General features: G+C 42.4%; 2 protein-coding genes and 1 non-coding gene across 7 annotated transcripts in view; 1 reads left to right on the top strand and 2 right to left on the bottom strand.

Annotated features, from left to right (window-relative positions):
- The window catches only part of LOC113957266 (cytoglobin-1-like), a 31,763-nt gene extending 24,180 nt beyond the window's left edge, over positions 1-7,583 (bottom strand). For 3 of the 4 annotated variants that reach the window (XM_027664583.1, XM_027664565.1, XM_027664592.1), the window contains exons 1-3: positions 7,363-7,542; positions 5,436-5,490; positions 4,195-4,297 (exon numbers count right to left, since the gene is read on the bottom strand). Coding sequence is in view for 1 of the 4 variants with exons in the window: in XM_027664592.1 (XP_027520393.1) it covers positions 4,195-4,223 (29 nt within the window). In the remaining 3 variants the exon portion in view is untranslated. Of the gene's footprint in view, positions 1-4,194; positions 4,298-5,435; positions 5,491-7,362 lie in introns of all 4 variants that reach the window. The other variant, XM_027664574.1, reaches the window with a different exon arrangement.
- On the bottom strand, positions 7,231-7,379 carry LOC113959870. The gene has a single exon (XR_003531936.1). It is a non-coding gene; the product is annotated as a U12 minor spliceosomal RNA (small nuclear RNA).
- A 47-nt stretch (positions 7,584-7,630) lies between the features above and the next one.
- Positions 7,631-22,958, top strand: POLDIP3 (DNA polymerase delta interacting protein 3). Of its 2 annotated transcripts, none has more exons than XM_027664500.1 (9): positions 7,631-7,801; positions 11,087-11,474; positions 13,784-13,858; positions 15,649-15,744; positions 17,550-17,732; positions 18,667-18,744; positions 19,327-19,456; positions 20,318-20,384; positions 20,707-22,958. In XM_027664500.1, exons 1-9 carry the CDS (start codon positions 7,743-7,745, stop codon positions 20,879-20,881), a joined length of 1,251 nt encoding a protein of 416 aa, XP_027520301.1. In that variant the 5' UTR covers positions 7,631-7,742; the 3' UTR covers positions 20,882-22,958. The 2 variants fall into 2 exon arrangements, with proteins under 2 accessions (XP_027520301.1, XP_027520293.1); XM_027664492.1 differs by having other exon boundaries at positions 7,633-7,801; positions 13,781-13,858.
- The last annotated feature ends 1,264 nt before the right edge of the window (positions 22,959-24,222 follow it).

The following is a 24,222-nucleotide window of genomic DNA, read 5'->3' as shown; positions in this document are numbered from 1 at the left end:
AGAGATGTTATTAATTACTCTTACTGTAAGGTTCCAGTGATTTGGCCATTAGGTGGATAGCATGTTCTTTGTGTGTGACATATTTTAGCAATGTATTAAACATGGTCAGTGACCACAGGATATTTTCCAAAAGCACAGTGGAATAAAGTACATTAGACAAGATGTTGAAGTGCAGAACAAAAGAATCTTTATAATAAAGGCAAAGTAAGTTGCAAACATCACAGTACAGAGACTGTGCAGTTTCCATACCGTAATGTCTAATAATGCTGAGTAAAATTTTGATTTGTCACAGCCTCTGGGTTAAGTTTTTCTGCAGCGGAGGTTCTGTATTAGTGTTTTTAAGTTGCTCTGAGGTTTTGCAGGTGGCACTTACCCGTGTCCCTCCACAGAGCAGCCTGGACGATTGTTTCCTTGACAAAACAAGTCTCGTTTTCTGCAAAGTCACAAAAATTCTCCAGTTCTTGTGTTTCTTGTATATTCACCTTGCCTTTCTGACACGTGCATGGGGGATGGCTCCTCCTAACGTGCACTCCCAGCTATCCAACATAATAGTTTACATCTATGTAACTCATACTTATTAAATACATTTCCCCAAACTCATAAATATATGTTAAAAATTCCTGTAAACTCTTTTACATATTTAAATAACTTCTCAGAACTTATTTACATTACAGTAGGGCTCTCTTGAGGGTCTCTGGTGGTTTTTGGGGAACATCCCATTCCTCAAATTATCCTTTTATAGTCATGAGCCTCCTAAAACCAGTTTCTTCTCCTTGAATGCATTCCAGCTTTGTGGTCTGGCCAAGCTATACCTTTTTATCATCATTGCTCAGGCCCAGTCTTTATTCTCAAGGCTAAGATATCCACTTGCACACACTAATCAGGTGAATACAGGACGACACACTGTCTGTTAAAGGAATTCACAAGACTGAGTACTATTTGTTACAGTTAAAGATTTTCTCAACAAATGTACAACACCCAGCAGAATCCAGCAGACCTGGGCTCTTAGGCTAAAACACCTTCTCCCTGTCACATATGCTCAGCTGATCTCAAAGGAGCAACAATTTCCCCCTCCCTGTAAAAAGTGTCATTTGGCCTAGAGTGCAGTAGCCCCAAAACAGCCAACAGTTAGAGGATTTTTAACCTCTCAGAGTAGACCAGGTACTACATCCATTAGCAACAAAAGTCCACTGATTGCCACAAAGTATCTCTGTGTGTGAAATTTCTCTATTGCCAGACTATCCCATTTTCTGGCACAAAGGACATCTAGCCCGTGATCCAACACAATGTTTCTTCCCCAGTTTTTGGTGTTTGACTGTGAGATTTCACCCAGGACAAACATCCAGTGCACCTGTGCAGTGAGTTAAGCCAGGCGTTTGGTGTGGGTTGTACTTCTTAAACCACTCCTACCAGTAAAACAAGATGCAGGATTTGAGTATCAAAGGTCACAGCTAAGTCTAAGCACTTTGGAGTAATCAATATAACACCATTGTTCTAGAAAGGTCACTGGGAGCAGGGATAATGGTTGTGGCTGCTGCTCTGTCCTGAGATAGCCTGAAGCCTCTGACAAGAATGTCCCTGAAGAACAGGTGAATCACAGAATATGTCACAGAGAATCACAGAGATATGTCCTGCCTTTCCTCATGTTGTACCAGATGCAATCATGAAATAACCCAGAATTGTCTTCCCTTCCTTCTTTGGCCCTATATCCTACCCAGATTTGTCTTCTGTTCTCCCCACAGTGCAGAGAGGGAGAAAGAGGCTGTTCCTAGCGGAATTTAAAATTATCACTTCTATCCTGGTAGCAACACTGACTGAAAGATCAGCAGCACACTCAATGCTCCACCTGTGTCACCCAACATCACATTTGTCTAGGAAAACAGTTTTTCTGGTGTCCTCACTGAAGTGAGAGAGGTTAAGGTTAGACCACATCACTGAGACACAGTACTGAAGAATAGCAGAAAGAGTGCAGCAGGCTGTGGCCTCCCCCAGCTTTTGGGGTGCTCCTGAGAGCTCTCTCTCCAGGCCACAATATGGAATGCTAGTAAACTGCAAGGCCAGTTGGGATGGGTAAACGGGAAGTACCCTGTGTTTGGCTTCTCCTGCCTTTCCTGCACAGGTCTGTCACAATTCTGAGTAGCAGAATCTCTGATCCTGCTCCTTGCCTCCTATGCTCTGCAGCAGCAACATCCCATAATTTAACTGATTCTCTGCTTCTGGTGAACTAATCCTACACTGCGTTAGCTAAGTATTTTAGAAAACACACAGACAATATCTCAGGTCTCAACCTGGTGCATAGCTGGCCTCTATTGCTCCATAACTCAAAGAGCCCCAATTTCTGGAGGATAGGATATCTTCCATCAGAGGATAAGTATGCCAGCAGTCATAATCCAAGATATCTCCTTAGCTGCTAGCTATGCTTTGACCTTTTCTCTCTCTGTGATGTACTTTCATTTATTTCACACAAGCAGGAAGCTTTGGTTACAGAATGGATAGGCCAGTGAGCCAGTGCATTTGTCTCTCATTATTCAGTCTCTTTCTAACAGCTGCAAAGGGTTCAAGGGTTCAGATACCTAGAGAGAGAAAATGTAAACAGATGCTTTGGCTCAGAGCAAGTCTCCTGCCCATTGCAAGAAAGCCATGGGACCAGCATGCAGGAGGCTCAGCTCTTAGAAAAAGGAGCAAGACAGCCTTGTGATTATCCAGTGGACCCCCTTTAGATCACTAGAAGTACCTGGTCAGTACTGTTAATAGTGCCCTTAGAGTTTCAGATGTGCATGTGTGTGTGTAAAAAGGCAATTTGATGATAATGAAACCTTCAGGTCCTGCAAGACAAATGACCTCCCTTAGTTATCCCAGAGCAAATATTTCACAGACACAGCAAAAGCTCTGATCCCACCACTGTGCCTTCCTCTAGGAGGGACAAAGCCTGACCCCAGACACAGCATCCCTGTATTTTCCCAGATCTTGCAACAACACATAACTCATACTTGCATTATAACACTAACTTCTCTTTTGAAAGTTTTTCACTTTTTAAAGTGCCTGGACTCTGGTTAAATGCATGGAGATATATCTCATGCTCATTTTCCAGAAGGGCACCTGGGAAGGTAAATAGCAGCTATTTTACAAAAAAAAGTTTCCTTAGAAATTCGTTATTCCTCACAATAGACTCCTATGAGAATTAAGATCACTCAAATACCCACGTGGGTAATTTTGAAGGAAGAACTGGGCAATTGACCTAAGGAGCAATGCTGAGTTCTTTCATGGTTGAAGCCGGCATGTTTCAAGCAGTTTCATTTTCTACACATGCTTGTCTTGGGTTACTGAAACCAAATTCTCATGAAACAGGATAACAGACTGGGAGACTGTTCACTCATGAGCAAGAGAAGTTAATAGATTCACATTTCTTCTCTTCTCCCCTTTGCCTTCCCCACCCAAATGCACGTAAATCACAAGATAAAAATTTTTCACCCACAAATTGGGTGGAAAAAAATGTATAGTTCATCAGCTCTCACTCTCTTCTCTTTTGAAGGACTAAGAAAGCAAAAACATCAACAACATCATGTTGATGAACATATGCTATTTTATATTAGGGTTAACTGTGCTTCAGAGCAAATATCTGGTATGAATTATTTGACAAATTTAACTGGCATTTGATAATGCACGTTTACCAATTTATCTAGCTAGAATTCGACAGTGCAGGAAATACACTAAATATGTATACAAAACAGTGGTGCAATTCAAATTCCACAAGCATGGAAACCACTACACCAGAAGCTTTTATTCCTGAGGCATTCTTTGATTTAGGATGCCCCTGGCACACACAGGCAAAGCAGAGGCAACGGTAGTTTAGGAACTGAAGAGGACTAAAACTACTCTTTTCAGACTGGTTTGGATTACATTCTTGACCATATACTCTGAGGACAGCTATGTGGGGCAGGGACCAATTTTTCTTAACATTTCTAACACCCTAAACAACTTATTGTTTAATTCTTACTGTTTGCTTTCACTTCAGTTGTGAATCAAGGCTGGGCTTTCAAGTCTGGAATATAAGCCCATGATGGTCATGGAGTCTAACATTAATAAAAAATAGACTCCAAGTGTTCAAATATCAACCAAAAGAATAGAAAGGTTTCTGGTTGGCAAGAGAACTCATACTCATCTAGAGGCAGGCAGTGTGTATGGTTAGTGTACCTGAGCACGTCTCTGTTCAGGGAATCCATAGTGAAATACTTCCCGCTTGGTGAGCAGCTGCTGCTGCAGGCATTGCTTGGCAGGTCCTGGTACCTGGAGACAACTAAGAGGGCACAAAAACTGTTTAGTGAAAGAGCCACATGATTATGGCCAGGGAACTACTAGATTGTAGAATAAATATTCACAAAAAAAAATTTATAATGAACTGCCATAGCTTAAATGACACACAGGCAATAAGCACCATGTTACAAAGAACAAATATGGTCTTTTCCCAGCTTCTGAAAAATTATGCAGCTGGTAGGTATCTGTGTGATGGGAGGTATCTCCATGCAGAAATTACTCTTCTCGGACAAACCAGTACAATGGAGATTCAGAATATAGCCTTTTACAACTGTACTAACTGAGGAGCACTTTAACTTCTCACATGGTTCTTCAATTTGCCAAGCTTGTTTGGGAACCAGTTTCCTAACATGTCTGCAGCCCAACCACAAAGGATTCAAAATCTGGGCTAAAAGGAAAATTGTATTCAGCTCAAGAAGAGCAAAGTCTGAACATTACTAAAGAAATCAAAAGGGTTGCTTGTTACAGAAATGTCAAATGAAACAAAGTAAAATAACAGCACTAAAAAGCAAAACAAACTTTCCTTTGAATGGGTATGTCGAGTAACTCACCACATCATTTTGAACAATATAAGTAGTAAGAAACTTTAAAACACTTACTGAGAGGCTCATGCTGGCAGTGCCAGTGTTTGATGCCAGCACAAAAGCATTACCTCAACTGGCTGCCAGACGTGGGCGAGCTTAGGAGGAAGCGAGCACTTGTCTCCTCTGCCTAGGCAGGACAAAGCCCCCGCAGCCAGGCTGTGAGAATCGGCCTTTCCTGCTGCAGCACCCACATCTAACCTGGACAAAAAGCAGCAACAACAACCCAACAAACAGGTCCTGTTCTGTTCTGGGTTACGCAAATAAGCGAAAAAACTCCGGCAAAGGAAATAGAAAAAAAGAGGCCGGTCCTGTGTATTTTGCTAATAGTTTAAAGTTTTACCATAATAGGAATATCCCATTATATCTGAAAATGTTTTATTCCAATCTAAATCCCAGTTGTGGTACTTTTTTGTCTTCTATTCTTTTTAAAAATTATTTATTTCCTATAAAGAAGGATGTTTCAATAAATAATTAGCAGAGTAAGCCAAAACTCACTTTATTAACATAAACAAGAACTACAACTCAAACAGAACTCACATTAACTGACATTCCTGGTATAACCTTCAAAAATGTTCAGGTCTCTGTGTCTTCCCTACGGAAAAAAAAAGTCAAGAGATTGTTATTGTAATTATTAATATTCTACTTCATTGTACAAAACCTGACAGAGAAATTACCCTTACAGCAGCTTATTCCCCCTTGGGTTCAATAACATAATTGTTTAATAATTTTCATATAAAATATTTCTGTGTCAAGGTAATGATTATGGTGATGGTATTAATGCAGCCCAAGAGGAGTGTGCTGCCTACATACTAAAGTTTTGACAGCTTTGTAATAATTAATAGAGAAGAATTAAGTTTTCAGTAACAGCTTAGATGGTTAGGATCTCTTCTAATTGATATCAGCTAGAAAAGTTATTTGGCTTCTGACACACCAAGCACACAGATTTCTGTCCTTTGAAGAGCAAGGACACACATTTAAACCTGTAGTCAGTCATTGGGACCAAAGGACTTTATCTGGACTGAGTAATGATGTGATCTTGCTCCATGGCAACTTATCTGACATTCTCTCTGGCCACATCATTCTGCTTTTAGCTGCTTCATGTGCCTCTATACAATGCAACAAACGTAATATTTAAAATCAGACGCTGTGCGATATACTATCCCAGGGTTAATATGAAGTCCTTTGCATAATTCCCTAATTAATATTTTAAAAAAGATATTGGTTAGAGATGGGGAAATGGTCTCCTCTGTTCTGACTTCCACGTTGTGGGGTGGGGTCTCAGCTGACAAGGGACGTGCTCAAGGAACCCATCTCTGGAAAAGCAAAGGGCAGGCCTGAAAGTTTCTCATCACGTTTGTGCAAGAAGCCCTTTGTAGGGATCCCTGCACTCAGGGAGATCTCTTTGCTGCTGCTTGCACCTTCCTCCCTCTCCCAGCCTCCGGGAGGGAAGCAGAGGTCTAGGCCTGTTCCTGAGCAAATATTTGACTTCTCATTCACAGCTCTGGAGGAACCTGTGAAACATGAGCTGCAGCTTGTTGTGTCTCACAGTGAGAGTAAAATAGTCAGAAATCCAGGCAGTGGGAGATCCTGAGGTTTAAAGTCTTCCTTCCCACAACGGCAAGGCTCATGCCCCCTAACCAGCCTCCCACAGAGACTTTAGCATGGAAAGGGGGTGCTGAAGAGGGAAAGAAGCTTCACTGAAGGAATGTCTGAGCAGGCCTGGATTCTTCATCTGGACAGAAGATGACTTCAGGGATCACAGGTGGAAGAGAGAGTGTACTCTCCACCTTCAGTTGAAAGGACCAGGCAGATGGAAGCAAAATGAATAGGAGGATGTGGTTCATCATGCAGCAGAGTGGAGGTATTGCCAAAGGGCATTGTGGCTGCACAAAGAGCACTGAGGTTGAAAGGGTGTCTGGTGGTCCTTGCAGGTTGGAAACAGGATACTGGCTAGATGGAGCTCTGTAGCACTAAACCTGCATTATATGGGAAAACTGTGGTTTAAACAGGTTTTAAAATGGCTTTTACGTTTTTGCAGAGTCATTGCCCCTTCTTCCCAATACCCCCCACAGTAATGTTATCTCAGGAATGTCCTGGGAAGGTGTCCTGAGGTGTTTCCCATTGGCAGCAGGAGGAGGGAGACACTGGTTAAGCTATTTTTGAACTGTTAAGTAATTCGAATTCCCGGTAGCCACGTGCTAGAGCACTGAGGAGGCGGTGTCCGGCCGCGTCGCAGTGGGCGGATGACGCTACGAGCGGGCCAGCTCTGCCCCAAGCACTGCAGCTGAACACAGAGAAGGGCTCTGTCGTTGGCACGCGCGGCACAGAGGGTCGGGCAGATCACGGCACCCGGGCATCCCGCGAAGTAGGCGGGGCACCCGGGGGCGACCTGTACCCGCGCAAAAATTCCTCTCACATTGGCAGTGAGGACCCGGGCGTCACCCCGGGTCGTTATTTTCCTTACTCATAAGTTTAAGGCATAACTACATTTTGTCAGCTCCGCCGGAACACCTCTGCGCGCTAGCTCTATAGGTCAGGGCGAGCGGCTCCCCAGTTATCTCATCACGGATAAGTTCAATGACAGTTCCCTTACGTTTCTGTCCGGTCCCTGTCCCTTCTGCGCCACGGAGCCGCTGCCGCGAGCAGAACCGCACCGGGACGTTCGGAATCGTATGCAAATGAGCGGCCCGGGAGCCGCGGGGGGTTGTGGGCGCTCCCCGCCGCACGGGGCGGGGCCGAGGGCGGGGCCCGTCGAGCTTCTGGGGGTGGGGCGATGGCCGGAAGTCCTACGGCGTCACCTCCGGGGCTTCCTTGCTGCGTCTCGTCGTTGGGCCCCGCCACAAGATGGCGGACCTGTCTCTGGATGAGCTCATACGGAAACGCGGCGTGACGGTGAAGGGGAGGTGAGCGGTCGGAGGGCGGCGCAGCGCCCCGGGCCCGGCGGCCCCCGGCCGTTCTTCGCGTCTCCTTTCCGGCGGCCCCGGTCCGTGTCCTGCGGGCCGCAGTTGCCTCGGCGCGGCCCGGCCGTGCTCCCGCCCTCGAGCTCCCGTTGGTCCGGCTGTTGGGCTGCGGGGCCGCGCCGCGATGTGATTGGTGGCGGCGGCCGTCGGTCAGGGCCGGGCGGGGGCGGCCCCCCCACCTCGCCCCCAGCCCGGCGCTGCCCCAGCGGGGCAGGGGCACCCACTGCCATATCCCTTCTCCTTTCCCTCGGGAGTCTCGGCACCAACCCTACGCTGACCCTGCCCCCTCCTGCTCCTCCCCGCCGACTAACCCAGCGCTGCTCCCCGTACTGGGGTCGGCACCCCTCGGCCCCCTCGGTATCCGGGCCGCAGGTGTTGTCCGGGCACTGCCTGGAGGTGCCCGGTCCCCCCGCCTTCCTTCCCCGGAGCGGCTCGGTGCCTTGTGGGAGAGCCGCGGGAGGGTGGAGGTGCTCAGGGAGCCGTAACCGAGCGGGGCCGACGGGCGAGACTGCCGGGGCTTCGCCTGCATCGCTGCCCGACCCTCGGAGGCTGTAGTCCCTGTAGCGTAGCTAATGGTGCTCCGACAGATTGTTTGAAATGCTTGTGTGGATGTGGAGCATGTTGCAGATCAGCTCCAGGATCAGCTTGATTCTTTGTACAGCAGCTGTCGCCGGTGTAGGCTGGGCCGTTTACTCCAGTGCAGCAGCTGGCAGTTCTTACCTGGCATCTCCTTTGGTAGCTTTTCGTTTTCCCTTTTGCCGTACTCTCTTGATGATTCTGAAGACTTTGTCCATGGATTTTCCCCCACCTGTGTTAGCTCAGCATGCTTTTGCTTTGTTGGTTTTTTTTGTTGTTGCTCTTTTTATTTATTACTCTTAGATTTTTAACTCTGAATGTATATACACTTACATGTCTCGAGTAATATTTTGAAATTTATCTACTAACATACTAGCAAAACATATTCAAACATATTTAAATCCTAGTCTAGACAAGGCCTTGGCTTTGCACTTTCATTCGTGTTATCCTGCATATTTGGAACAGTCCTAGGTTGCTTACTATGCCCCAAGTACCTACTTTATCCTTTTTCAAATCCCTCCTTAACTCTCATTTCTTCCAGGAGTTCTTCCTGCTTTTATTTGCTGAACAATAATCCCACTGTAAGAATTTTTGTGCCTTACACTTCTCTTGTTTGTCATGTTTAGCTCACTGTATAGATTCCTGAGGTAGCAAAACTTGACTTTGTGAAGGCTGGATAAACTGAGTAAACTGAAATCCTTATATCCATGCTGTTCAGTGCTCTAGATGAAATAGTAGAAAAATCTTAACCAATGAAATGTACTAACCCACAAAATATTCAAGTGAGAACTTGGAATTCTGGAAAGTGAATTAGATGTTTGAGATCCCTTTTTATTTCAAGTGCTGTGGCACAAAGTACCTAAGTAGTTAATGCTGTTGTAGGGTAAGCAGTTATCTCCAGAGGGGAATTGTTTACTAGGATAAACACAAGTCTTCAGAAAATAGTGTAATCCTCAGTACAGAGTTTCCTAACCAATTTCATTGGTGTCATTAACAGTTTTAACTAATGCTGGCTTAAATGCTGATACATATATTTCTTGATTTATTTTGACCTCTTTCATGCTCAATTAGAAAGAACCACTCATCAAGCCCTGTGTGGCACTCTAAAGAAATGCTTTCAACATAGCTAAATCAATGCTTTTAAAAATTGTGAGGGAAGTCTTGCTCTGTGGCTGTTACTTTATGGGTATTTTTAGTCTTCTGTGTTATTCTGTATATATTTTAATAAATGGTCTTAATAGTACTCCTGTTTCTTCTACCTGTTGTGCTTTGGATGTATGAGAGAGCAGCTATAGGATTCTTAGCTAGGTAACAAAATGGGACCCCAGTCCCACCTCTCCAGATGTTGGGACACAAGAATGAAAGATACAGAGGCAGAGGTTCAGTCTTTCCTCTCCTTGTTTTATTTTAGGAATCTCTCCACCGAATAGACGACTGTAAATGTATATATATATATATGATGTTAAGATTGTGGGGTTGGATCAGGAAGTACTGATATAAAGCTGTATGAAGAGTTGAAATAACATCATCATTTGATTTTGTGATGTTAACCTTTTGAGTGTGACAACAAATTCTAGATACCTACTTTTAGACTTTATAGTACTGGACGACACATTTCAGGAAGCAGATGAACACTGTAGCCCTCTAGCTTATTTTGAGTTTTAAAAAGTCAACAATAATAATATTTTTTTAGTAGCTTAACTTTAAAATTTCTCTTAGTACTTTGTCATCCTTTTTTTTAAAAAAAAGAAACCCAATGGAGAAGAAGGAAACCTTAAAAATACTTACAAGAGGAAGTGGATTAAAAAAATCAGATAAGCTATTTTGGTTTTTAGGGCAGATTTTGAAAAAAGTGTATCAGACCTGTAACAAGAAGCTAGTTTTACCTTTCACTCCATATTGTGCTGCTTCTTTGGAATACTTGTGTGCAAGTGCAAATGTGGTCCTTTCTGTGGGCTGTTATCTTTCTGTGCTCAGTATTGTGATAATGATGTGTTTAAAAAATAAAGGCCATCGAGTGCAGTAGTTCTGTTAGTAAATTAAAGAAGAGGCAGTCGTGTTAAAAAGTAATTTGACTGGTAACTATTCTTGCTGGAAGCTAATCAACCTTGAAACTGGTGGCTTTGAACTGAGGCTGTTGCTGGTGCTTGTCCATCCTAAAATCCAAGTTGCTATACTCCCCCAAATCTGAACTTGCAACCCAGAATTCTTGAAATTGTGTAGTTCCATGTTTCCTTTGTACTGGGCTATATTACTGTATTACAAAAGATGCTTTAGCAGACCTGTTCAGTCCTAGGGCTAGAAAGTCTGCTTCTGTTCCTCTTTGTCTTTAAAGGTTTCTCCAAAGTACCTGAGTTGTTGAATTTTGGTTAAATGTAGTATGTACTTAGCCCAGCTGAAGTCAGACCCTGTCGTTTGTAAATGTGATCTTAAGGATGGATTTTGGAAATCAGTTCGTTAGCTGTTTATGTAGAAAGTAAAATCCAGCATAAAACAGCTTAGGAACTCTGCTTTTGTATTTAGACATCCAATCTGAGTGGATTTCTGTGCGGTCATAATAAGCTTTTATTTGCAGCAACACAAATACTTTTACTGACACTGTATCACATAATGTCTGAAACTCTCTTTTTTTTTTTTTTTCCCCCTCCCCAGACTTAACACAAGGCCAGTGTTTGGAGGTGTAAGATCTCGCCCTGGGATCCAGCAGAATCTTCTAAATAGATCATCGTCAGCTGTCAGCTTCCAGCGGACATTTGATGCCCGACAGAAGATTGGACTCACCGATGCCCGACACAAACTGGGGGTTAAAGATGCCCGTGAAAAACTGGTTCAAAAGGACGCTCGGTTCAAAATCAAAGGGAAGGTGCAGGATGCTCGAGAGATGTTGAATTCCCGTAAGCAGCAAAGTGTTGCTGCCGAAAAGGTGACCAAAGTGGTGGATGCCAGAGAGAAGATCAGCTTAAAAAGGAGCGTTCCAGCTGCTATAAGCCCAGCTATGGGGACAGTAAATCTAGCCATGAAAATCACCAAAACAATCCAAGTAGGTGAAGCAAGTCACCTCTGAGCCCCTCAGTTATTCTATGGCAGTGCAGTAGACATGATAATACATTAATATGTTCGTATGTTTACAGTAGAACTGATGATGATACAGTTTGTTCCAGCCTGTGGGGCAGGAGTCTGATCTTTTTCTGTGTCCTTGCAGCTGCTTGGAGCTTTTCATATAATCACACCTTTCATTTACACTTTCATTTTAATTTTGGGCCCAAAAAGACTAAAGCAGTGCTCCTGTCAGCTTTAAAGCAGATGCCTTGAATGGTTAAGTAGTCTCTTTCCCACCTAAATGCAAAGAAAATGATGCAGGCTTTTTCATCATTCTTATACCTTTCATCTTTGCAAGTCTGATGTGGTCCTGTCTAGGTAACTGGTTTATCCTAGTGGTGAGATAACAGTTTAGAATATACAGCTGTGTTTGTATCTGAGAAGATCTAAAATTCAATGAGCTCTTCGACAATTTTCTCTTTTTATGGTTTTCAGGAAAGCCCTGATTTCCAGGGATTTGCCTGATTATGTGATGCATTCCTTCTGAGGCTCAAGATTTATTTCATTTCTGTTATACTCAGTTGGTCAGCCTGACCTGCTGATTTCCTTGGCCAATTTTCTAATTGCACTTTGCTGTGTGTGCAGCAACTTGATTCTTAGCCAGCTTCCTGGAGAAACAATTGGTGTTGAACTCTGTTAGGTACTGTGGGCAGACTCAGAAGTTTCCAGACTGTCAGGGTTGTTGTTTGAGGAGTGGTTTTACTCCTCACTTCTACAAGCATGGAACTGAAGTTCCTAGCCTCTCTCTTTCATTTCTGTCCTCCTCAAAATCAGCAGTGTGCTTACACATAGTCAGAAAACTTCATCAGTTTGAAAGCCTTGATGAGTCTGCTTTCTTTTCAGCTGTGAGTTTTGCTCAGGAGTATCAAACATGTTTCTTCTGTAAATTAGCCTAGGAAGTTTCGCAGTGCTCTGCATGAGAAAGGGCTCTTGTGGCTGTAAGAAGGGCTAATCGCAGAGCAATAGAGCAGTCTGTTCAGTAGTCATTAATTAGTATGGTAATTAGTACTCTTGCTGTCCTAAGCCAAATCACCACCATCAATCCTTAGGAGTTGAACATTTTCTATAAAGTTCCTAGGAGTTAAAGTAGTTTCCAGAGACTTGGTGCAGTGGCTGCTGCTTCTGACCGTTGGGGTTTTTTTTTTTTGTGACTTGGTTTGACCAATGGTATTTTCTGTTTGTTAGACAACACAGTGCAAGGAAAAATACTATAATCGTGATTGAGACTGTAGACAGAACCTTGCACATGAGCAATTATCTAATGATTTTTAAAAATACTTACACTAAAATTCTAAATTGCCCATGACCCTCTTATCTTCCCAATATTGAGCAGTCAAACTAGAGTATCTTGGTCCAAGGTGTAGCACACAGCTCTAGATGTCTTGTCCTGGGGTCTTGTTTCTCATAAAGCAAGGAGAAGTCTTTGAAACCCAAAGAATTTCTGTAGATCTGCTGCTGTTTCTGTAGGGTGGGTATCCTTGTTTCTGAATTGTTTAGCAAATTGAAACATGAGGGTGTTATGGTGTAAGTTACAGTCTAGAGAAAATGCAAATCTGAAGATTTTAGTGCCTGTGTGGAGTATTTTTGTAAGAAAATCCATTTTTTTTCTGTAATGGAGAGCTTCCAGCTTTTCCAAAAAACAAAATGGTGTTTTTGAGGGCACTGTTGCATGATTTCAGTTATTGAACAGCTATATTCCCTGACTGCTTCTGTTTTGGCATCCCTGTTTCACATTGTAACAGGTTCAGAAGGAGCAGCTACACTATCCTGTGTATGATTTTATTCCACTACAGTTTATTTCAGCTGTACTGTTACGGGGCAGTATATGCTTCTCCTTTAAAATGGAACTGAATATGTCGTGTCCCAGCTTGTTGAGTTTGATAGAGATATTCATGTTTCGATGCTTATAGCATGAAAGAAGAGATGCTTACTTTCTGATTTAGCCCATTCATGGGTTTGTATTGGCAGAAATGTAGCCTGGCAGGACTATCCCTTCCCAATTATCTTGGACTAAAACCTCAGTAATTTGAATCAGTTTCTTTGTGTGGCCTTAGGTTTTAATTTCTTCAATTTAAGTGAGTCTCTCTCATACTGAACATATTACAGGAAGCACAGATGTAATCTAAGAGCATAGTGTTGTAATATACTTTAAAGCAAGAGGGTATCAACTAACAGCTCTGATCTTCTGAAATGGGGACTTGATGGACTGTAATATTTAATGTTTTGATTATTTTTCTCTAACTGTAGCAGAAGGCACCAGTTCCTGGACACTCTCATCCAGCAGGAATGAGGATCAATGTGGTGAACAACCATACACACAAACAGGTGTGTACCTGCTCTGTGCTCTGTTTGTTACCTTTGGCAGGGAAGGAAATCTGTCCATAAACATTGGCAGGTGCAAAGAAAACTTGAAGTAGGAAAGGAAAGTGTTTGGAAATTCTCCATCAGCTTGGTTTCCTATTCTTGTGTGATTAATACACTTTCATGGTAATTGAGATTCCTTGTGTGTTGTGTGAATGAGAAGTAGATATGCCTGTATGTGCTGATGTGTTTTGTTCTCTAGAGACCGTGACCTTTAGCTCTGTCTTTCTGAGAATTTCTCAGTGACACCACATCAGATCAGGTTGTTGGTTGTATTGATTCACCATGCTGCCAGCACTTCAAAGAGTCAATATGACTGTACATGGTCAAATGTGCTTCAGTGAGGTGGGAGAAGTTATAACCTTACTGTGAAAAAATCCCAGCTCTGGGTACCTGCTGAAAACTCGATAGTGAATGATGTTAACTAGTATTCTGATGTACTTTCAAAGTTGCCTTATCCCTTATCAAGCAGATTTTGAGAAAGACCCTAGAATTTGTGCCATCTCTTCTGGTACTTTGCCACAGCCCCCAGCCATTCAACCACCTTACTACCTTGGGTGTTTTCAGAGAGGAATCACATGTTTCTGTTACTTGTGTTATTTTGTGTGTATACACATAAAGTATTACATGAAGTATTGGAAAACTGACATTCACAATATCGTGTCCTTTTTTGATTGGATTTTTTTTTTGACCTTGATTATGATAACTTTAGCTATTTGTGTATGTTACCTTTATGCTGGCCTGCTACCCTCACCTGTCCCAGATGCTGTCACTTAAGGAAGTGTCTTCATTATTCTGACCTTATCTCTGTACGCCTAGAATCCATTTTATTTGTCTCAAACTCAAGTCCATTATCCTGATGGCTAGTGTTTTTCCCAGCTCTTTTATTTTCTGCACAATTCTCCTCTGTTATCTCATCCCTTTTGGTTTTTTTCCTTCATAGCATTTCTGTGACTGGAACAACTTCCCTGTTTGTAAATCAGAATCTTGCTGACTATGACAACCCACTGATTTTGCAAGCTCTCATTGCTAATCCCACTGTTTTTCTCTACCTTTCTGCTGAGTTAATGGAAAGCTGCTTGGAATTGTGACTTCTTATGTTCTGGGCAGTGCCATTTGTGTCTAGACTTTTTCTTAACATTATTTAGAGTCTATGAAAAAAAATACTTGTGTAGGAGTTCGCCTCAGTATTTTAAGGCAGGGCTATGAGCATTAAGTTAAATTGGGAAATTAATTATTCAGTAAACCTTCTAGTGCGGTGTTTTGTAGTGCCAGATGGATATGTGCAGTGCTGAGGAAAGCAGGCTATTCCAAAGGAATGTTCAATTTAGGTGTGTTTAGCAGGCGTCTGCTTAATTAAAAAAAACAAAACCCAATTTAAAAATCACATGCACAGGCTTCAACTTTAAAGGTAGCAGGGTGCTAAAAATTAAGACGCTGAGGCTTTATTCCAGTAATTTGGTTTCAGCAGTCCTAATGAGGTCTAGCGATTAGAGGAATCTGTATGTGATTTCAGTACACTTAGGGAAACAGCTTTACTGTGGAATTTCAGGAGAAGACTGATAGATTTTACACTGATGCTTTGAAATGGACTTTTGTACCTTCTGTGTCCACCAGCTGCAATGACAGGAGTAAAGTCCAATGCAGTCATGTTCATTACCTGAACATGGTTGAAGACAAGGGAAAACTACTTATTTTGGAAATGTCTAGATTAAATCTGTCTGCTTGTAAACTATAACCTTGCTTCTCTGCAGGGTCTGTATGACATGGAAGATGATGATGAGAGTGTCTCTCCCCTTCCTAGCAAACAGATGAAAATCACCACCACAAACAGTTTCCTGAACAATTCGGTAAGGAATTATCTGAGCAGTCCCACCATGCCATGCTCACATTACATGGACACGCAAGCTTTGGCTTTACAGGGCTTATGTTCTTCTAAAGTATGTAGGTGATGCTTTCTCCTCAAATATTTGCTCTTCACCCCACCCTTCGTTTGTACCAATGCTTCTGCTGTTATTTTTGGAACAGAGTTCTTTTAGGCTAGCTGGTTTTATGGGCTCTTTGCAGCTAAAATGTGTGCTTTCTGCCTTGTTGGCAGATTGCTACATCTTGGCTCTTTACGTCCTTCTTGTTGAGGAAGTGTATTTAACTTATCTCGTTATTGTTTGAGCAAACCAGCAAGGGAAGCTTTCTGCTACTTCTAGAGACTGGGCATCGAAGCAGGAAATCCCTTGCCAGATGAAATCTTAGTTGGCATCTTGTTGGGGAGGACTCTTGCTCTGGAAAAGGTGGAATTTCAGTAGGGACAAATGTGAGGTCCTGCTTTTGGCAGGGGATAACCCTCTGCAACTTAAGCTGAGAACTGACGGGCTAGAAAGCAGCTTTGTAGGAAAGAGCCTGGGGGTCCTACTGTGTGATCTACTAAGAATGAGTTAGTAGTGCATCCTTCCAGCAACAAAGGCCAACTGTAGATGTAGTAAGATCGTAGCCAGGAAGTCAAGGAGGGTACTGGTTCCTGTTTGGCATTTTGAGAATGCACCTGGAATTCTGTGCCTATTCTGGGGCACTGCGCTACAAGGACACTGACTGGAACCATTACAACAGGGTGGTCAGAGAGCTGCAGCGTATTATGTGTGAGGAGAGGGTGAGAGAGCAGTGTCTCAAGGCTGAGAAGGCTGTAGTGAAATCTGTCCACTCTCACTGTTTGCTGTGTGGTCATGGAAAAGGCAAAACCTCGGGTTATTTTCAGGAGTGACCCTGTAGAAAATGAACCAACAAATGTGCTACAGCAAAAAAATTCTAGTTGGCGAAATTCTCACGGTATTGGTCAGCAGCTGGCGCAGCCATTCTTGGATATTCAGCAGTTAACAGATAAGGCCCTGAGCCAATCTGATGTGTCTTTGAAGTTAGCCCTGGTTTGGACATGGGGATTAGACATAGGTTTGTCCTGAGTTATTCTGTGGTCCTGAAGAAGCAAATTCATGTGGTTTTACCATCATACAGGCAGTGTAGTGCAGTGATTATCCCCTAGGTTTATTTCTTGGGTATTCAGAATAAAGCTTCTGACCATTTGTGTTTTTTAAATAATCTTACAAGTTATTTTGGGTTTTTTTCCAGGAGTAAATTTGTTCTCTCCGGTGTTCACAGCAGCTACCAAGCAGAGTTTTTAGTCTAGCTTTAAACTCAGGTAGTTCCAACTGCAGAGGTTATGCTCCATGCCGTTGTGTGCCCCAGCTTGGTGTTTCTGAAGAATTATTGCTGTTTGTACCAGGGCCGCTCAATCTTATTGTTAATGAGCAATCTTTGTGAACACTTTGTAAAGTACTTGAAAATCTTTGGGTGAAAGGAGCTTTTCAAATTCAGATCACATTGTTAAAGTTCATTTAAGAAGAATATGAAAACAAAAAGGGCTTATGAAGGAAGTACTCTTTTGGGATAAACATATCTTTTTATGTTTACACCCAGAAGCGTTTGCCGGTTGGTTTTTTTTTTTCTCCAGAGCTGAAACTCTCCATCACTGTAGTGCTTTTGACACTGGGAAGGACATGCAGTTCTTAGTGCATGCTGGTAATACTCTGCTGGTGGTGCTTGAAAAAGAGTGATGACTTTTGTAGGCTGCAGCTCTCAGAGGTACTTTATTTTTTTCTTCCTGTAGACTGGTGTGAGCGGCAATAAATTCTCTCTGTCCAAGACTGTTCCCCTGACTAAAGTGGTCCAAAATGATACATACACCGCTCCACCTGCACCTCCCTCTCCTATGCGGACGAAGGCCTTGACAAACATGTCTCGGACCTTAGTGACAAAGGAAGAGCCTCCAAAAGAGCCGGCACCTGTTGAGGTGAGCTCCGGGAAGGGGAAGATGCTCTTTACAGGAGTCTCTAAAACATCTGAAACTTGCTATTCATCGGTCATGTGAGCAGCTCATTTCTGCCTGCCTTTCACCATTATTTCTGGGACACCATCAAGGTTATTCTGATAACTGCAATCCATGTCCCAAGAATTTGAAACTAGTCTAAACATCCTTTTCCTCAGAGTTTGAGAGACTGAGAGTTCTCAGATAGTGCATCTTGATTCTCTCAGCCTTTCTCTCTGACATAAGAGCACATGGTCCTGGAGGAATCCATATTACAGGGAGGTGGCAGTTACTGTTTTGAAACTCTTTGGTGGCTTTCATGTCCCTAAGAGTAGTGTTTCAACACTCTTTCATATGTTGTCTTCTGTCCACTTCAGTTAGCAAGGAGAAAAAAGGATTCTTCTAAATACAGCTTCTTGCTGTACACATGAGACCTCTCAGGCAATTTGTAGACAACCTGCCTGGAATTGGTTTGCCAAATTGGCCTGATGGTGGGTACAGGTAACCCACCAGGTATTCCCTGGCATGTTGAGTTCAGCAACCTCTTGAAGGGCTAGAGCTGTATTTTGGGGTTTGCTGGCTGGTGTAGAGTGCAACAGAGAAATGCTATTAGAAGTGTGGGCATGACGAGACTACTGCGTATGTATGCAGATTAAATTACTGTTATACTTGTCAACAGGAGCAAAAAGTTAACTTCAAAGAGAAATTAGCATGGAAAAGGAGCTGGTTTTTGCCATTGGATGAGCTGGGTTTTTGTAAGCATGGATACTTCCCATTACGAGCTGTAGCTCTCTCCTGTGCGTGTGTAGAGACATTGCCGGACATCCCCTTACCTATTTCTTAATGCTTTCTCTGCTGTGCTGTCTTGTGCGCTGTATTTCTGACCTTTTTTATGTGATGCATTTGTTTGTGTTGGCAGCTGGCGTTCAGTCCTTTGGAAGGCACAAAGATGACCGTAAATAATCTGCATCCTCGAGTCACAGAGGAAGACATTGTTGTGAGTGTTGCTTACTACCAGACTGTGGATGAATGACACTTCCTTTCCTTATCCTACCTTTTTTGATAAATCAGTTGATCTGTGGTGAATGCAATGAAGAGGGGTATGATGTGGTTTAATTTCCTTGCAAAAAACTTTGGGGGTTCCTGATTGTTTTATGTTTTGTTCACGTTTTTTAAAAAAGTGCGTGCTTAAGAAGATAGGAGAAAATCGCATTTCTAGGGTGTACTGAGATACCTGACATCAATTAAAAGAAGAGTTCATGCCAAACGATGTTCAGGGTGTTCTCCCTGAACTTGTACCTCCATCCAGATTATCTAGGGGCTTCCATTCTCATGAGGCTGAGAATGAATCTGCTCTTCCTATGTGGAAAACATTACAGAGTACTGGCCTTGAACTTTTCTGCCTGTGTAAGCTCTATTACTAGTGCCAAGTAATCATACCATAACAAGCACAATAAGACAAGTGTCCAGGTTCTGTCGGGTCATTCTGAGTAGGATGGGTAGTGCGATTAAGAAACTAAGCCATTCTCACTTGGTGCCTTTGATGTGACCATGGTCACAACTAACTCTCTGCCCTCAGGAGTTATTCTGCGTGTGTGGCGCTCTGAAGAGAGCCCGGCTGGTGCACCCTGGAGTGGCTGAGGTAGTATTTGTGAAGAAAGAAGATGCTATCGCAGCATATAAGAAGTACAACAACAGGTGCTTAGATGGTAAGTTTGATGCCAGAGTTGCAGTTAGGGTAAATAAATCAATAATTACTTTTCCACCTCAGTGGAAGGTTTAAAAGCATCTCAGATGCTCCTGTGCTACTAAGACAGGAGGAATGCTAGAAAATCAGTTCAAGAGCTAGATAATATAATACATTCCTGTGTAACTAGCTGAATATATGCACAGTTTATTTAGGTGAAATAAAAAAACCCCACCTGCATTTTTGTAGAAAAAGAATACTCAGAGCTGGAGGCAGGGTCCTGGCTAGTCTGCTGATCTAACTTCCAGATGAAATTTATTTTGTTTCTAATCTGGTACTAAGAGCTAGATAGTCCTTAGCAAGGCTTTACTTGCTTACAGAAAAGCTGTTTGCAAAGTACAAGTAAAACTAATTGCAATAGTCTCAGGGTGTCGTCAGAGACATTTTGAATTGGAGTTTTAAAACAGTATTGGCTTCTGCATAAACATTTAACAATGTGATTTTTAACCTGGATCTACCTGCAATGTTGTGTTAGATGGAAATTAGCTGTTAATTTTTAGCTGGAAATAGATGCTTTTTCATTGACTAGATGAGTGACATGTTATGAGTGTCAGATGAGGAGCAGACAGCTAAGAACAGGAAATCCTCTTGTGTCTCTGTTAAGGGCTTTGTACCTCTGTGTAATTTCTTAATTAGTGTGATCCTTCATATTGTACTGAGCGTTTTGGTGGCTTTTCTGTTGCTCTGATTTTGCAACAAAAGATTTATCAGCTGTTCTTTCTCATATTTCCCCTGTATGTGGAATTCTATTGCCTGCACTGTTGTGTGGTATTTCAAGGATCTGGCCTTACCCCAATTCTGATAGAATGACTTTTTTATTTAGGTCAACCAATGAAATGCAATCTTCATATGAATGGGAATGTTATCACCTCAGACCAGTCTATATTGCTGTAAGTGTCCTTCGGGTGGGGAAAAGAACCAAACACTTCTGCAAATTCTGTTTTGAGAATTGTTGTCCCATGAATATTTTCCTTCTCTTCCTTTCTGTGGCACAGTATCTTGAGCTGAGTGCAATATAGGTTGACCACATACTGCTCTCAGCTCTGAAGTTCAAAAATAGTCTGAGATGATGCTTTCTTGTGAGGAAAGCGTATTTAAAACCTTTATCTCTAGTATTGGTAAGGGTCAACACTGATAACAGTAAATGCAGACACAGTGTTAAATTTTATTCCATAATGAGAGGTTAAATACTGCTTGTTTCTTATCCTCCAGCCGATTGAGCGATACCCCTTCAGTGAAGAAGGAAGGGGAACCACGCCGGTCAAGTGCAAGCACCTCCTCAAATCCCCCAGCTGAAGTGGACCCTGACACTATCTTGAAGGCACTCTTCAAATCCTCAGGGGTCTCTGCCTCTGTGCAGCCCACAGAATTTAAAATTAAACTCTGAGAAGCAGGAGCAAGCAGTGGACTGGAAAACTCATATAAGTTGGGGGGTGGGGAAAGTGCAGGAGTGCAGATGTTATTTGCATTTGCCTGCCTTGAGATTTTTTGTTTTCTATGATCGCTACTTTACTGTACGATAGTGTTTCCTCTTGTGTGTGTACTTTCTGTTTTCATAGTTGGAGTTTTCTTCCATATTTTTTTTTCCCAAAAGAATAACCTCCCCCTTCTGCCAGTAATGTATTACCAAGCATATACCATGTAACTCCATCCTTTACTCCAAAGCCCCCAGTGGCCATTAAAAGTGCACATAGACTTTGAGGGAAGGAGTGGTGATCTCCTCCTCTTTTCTTCTGACTGACTTTTAACTAAAAGGTGCATCCCCTTGATTGTCCACAGGCAAGAACACCACGTTGTTTCTGAAGTTGCTGCGCTGGGTACAAAGTCAGGTTGGGCTCCCTACAGGAAGCACTATCTTGCATCTTTGACTTGTATGCATTTGATGGCATACCACTTCATTCTGGCTGTTGGACATGCTCCTGCTCAGCAGCTGAGACATTGAGAAGAAGTGTGAAAAACTGAGCTTCCTGTTGTGTATGCCAGCCAACAGAGGCCTCAGGCAGAAAGGACATATGCACAAGTGCACCAGCCATTGTGCTGTGGGAAGGGAGGTTTCAACTCTGGTAATGCTGTGGGGTTGTTCTGGCATTTTTTCAATGAATATATTTGCTCTGTAAGGTCAGGCTATGTTACTCTCCTCTTTCTGGACTGAAAAATTAAGAACCAGTTGTGTTCAGAGCTAGAAGAAATGCAGATATTTCTCTCCCATTAGACTGTATTCCAGCCTCCTGCTGATGCAGGGACATTAATTTTGTTTTTACCTTCTAACTCACCCAGTCTCCTATAAAAAGGGAGGACATGGGACCCTTTGCCCCTGAAGCAGTCTTATTTTGTGTCTGAGAACTCACTTCTTTGAGAGATGCCACTTGGGCAGTGTTTGGCTGCTGTGTGGGCGTGCTGTTGACATACCTGGATTTGAAGGATGATTGCTGCAGTTACAGCTTCAGAGAGAGGTTTTGGAGCAGAGAGCAGTTAGCACTCTTAAGGAACGCAGGAGAGGAGTGTCAAGTCGTGTGCAGAACCATGAGGATGTGCTATGGGCCAGTAAGTGTCTGTGACAGGCCACCAGGTGGCACTTCCAGTGCTTCTCATTCTTTGTACGGCATTGTCGCCTTGGATGTTGAAAGTACCAATAGCTCCATTCATTTATGTTTGTTCAGATTGTATTAAAAGAGAGGAAAGCTGAGAGCAATTTCCAGAATCTGGTTGGCATTTGAACTTGATCCTGCTAGCTAGGAGACTAACCTAATCCATTCTGTTCAGCTCTGCTGAGTACCTCTCGTAGGTCCTGGTTCCTTTTCTTGGTCAACCCTATGTTTCTTTTGCTTTCTTGTTCTGTATGAACTCTTGCTCTGTCTGGTTCGTGCAAACCATTCCTCTGTCTCACCCTTTTAGCCATGGAAATAACTGAGGATTTGGCAGGACTTGTTTTTATGGAATATTCTCTTTGTTTAGAAAGCCAATGACACCATTACTGGTAGGGTGCTCCATGTGAACAGCAGATGTTTGTAGGGGAGGAGACCCAAGACAGCTATTGTTCTCCTTTTTTGATTGCCCACCAAATATGTGTTTTAATAAAAAAAAGGGGGGGGGAAGGGGAGAAAACATTAGGGGTTGGGGAAGATAATGTATTACCTGTTTCTGAATAAACGTTTGTTATAAAGAGGGTGAATTCTAAGCCTTTTTAGATACTGTGAAGCAACTAAAGATAAGTGGAGTTGTTCCAACAGTGAGCTAAGGATGTTTTTCAGATGAACAGAAATTTTAAAGCTGATAATGCGATGAAGAGCAAGAGGAGCATATGGGTGAGAGAACTGATACTCATCCGCCTTTTAATCTGGATCATAGAAATTAGCAGTTGACTCTTACTACTAAGTGGGGGCTGTTTGTGTCCATCTAATTCCAATTCTCTTGTCACAATAAAAAAGAGCATTTGTTATTGACAGTAATTTAAAAAGTAATTTTGTAAAATAACAGCTGTGAAACAGGGTACCTGTTCTAGATAAGGTAGGGTGCTTTCACTATCAACCAGACAGAAAGCTGTGGAAATGTGAAGACGTGTATTGTGAGTGCATCTCTTGTCCCTTCTGAGAGAATGGGGAGATTCAAGCATTTCTTAAAATTAAGAGATTCATGTCCATTTAAAAAGCCAAACAGCAAGATGCACTTGAACTTCCTGTTAAATTGTGCGTTGTGTTTAGGTTACCTGTGAGAGTTTATGATGACATTAAGATACTTCCTTGGAAGAACCAGTGCTCCTTTCTCTAGCTCTGTGATATATGACAGTATATTTTTATTTTTTTATAAATTGGTGATGTCAGTGATTCTCTAAACACCACTCCATGATTTGTCTTACAGCAATGTCTTGGTATAGATTGCTCTTCTGTTCTTGGTCAGCTCTTTAAAGTTAATCTTAGTCTTCTAGTACACCACAGTATGGCTTCTTTGGTTGGGCACTGAAAGAAGAGTAATCAGTTCTCCCTACTCCTTTTCAGGTAGTTCATCTTGCAGCTCTCCAATTTCTTCTGGTTGTCCTACAATTGTCATGCTAATCTTATTTGCTTACATAGCACTGACCTCACATCCTCCACATTTGCGCTCATGCATCATGGTTATATTTTTGGTTGTTTTTTTCTTTTTGTTTTGGTTTGTTTTGGTTTTCATTGTTTTTTCTTCCCCTGGGCTGATAGAGATTATAAACTTGCATATGAAATACTGACTGCCTGCACTAAATTAATGTGCATTAATTTAGTAATTAAATTAAACAACTGGCCAGGACAGGTGGGTCGGTAACTTGTAATGGTGTTTCTTTTCCTTTTTCAAAAATGTGATGACTTCTGAAGTGATACCACAATGTACAAGTTTGGTATCTTTTCATGGCTTCTGCATGTACCGTTCCTTCTGATAATGTTCATTAACTTGGATATTTGGTTGGGTCAGCTCTCCGCATCATCTTCATGTTTTGTCACTGCGTGCATTGGTCTTGCTTCAGTATCTTATTTTTGGAGTAGTCCTCTCTTCCATTCAGTCATAAATACAAGTTCCTCAGTAAACAGTGATTTTTTTAAAATTTTCCTGAGTAACAAGAGTCTTTAAAAAACAATTGTCTTTGAATGTTTTTACATATCTTTAAGATCTATTTGCCTCTCTAGGCTTAAGTGCCTGCGTTTTACACTGTTTTTACGGAAAGGTGAACTCGACCCTCGGGAATGCGGCGAGTCCCTGCGC

Source organism: Corapipo altera, unplaced genomic scaffold, assembly GCF_003945725.1.
Source record: "Corapipo altera isolate COAL_440 unplaced genomic scaffold, ASM394572v1 1, whole genome shotgun sequence".
In the NCBI taxonomy this organism is placed as follows: Eukaryota; Metazoa; Chordata; class Aves; order Passeriformes; family Pipridae; genus Corapipo; species Corapipo altera.
This window is presented reverse-complemented; position numbering and strand designations above follow the sequence as displayed.

Excerpts from the sequence above, each read along its gene's own strand:
- POLDIP3 (XM_027664492.1), top strand. The coding sequence starts at position 7,743 with ATGGCGGACCTGTCTCTGGATGAGCTCATACGGAAACGCGGCGTGACG. Across the intron at positions 15,745-17,549 it reads ACAGTTTCCTGAACAATTCG|ACTGGTGTGAGCGGCAATAA; the intron begins GTAAGGAATTAT and ends TTCTTCCTGTAG. Across the intron at positions 19,457-20,317 it reads CAACAACAGGTGCTTAGATG|GTCAACCAATGAAATGCAAT; the intron begins GTAAGTTTGATG and ends TTTTTTATTTAG.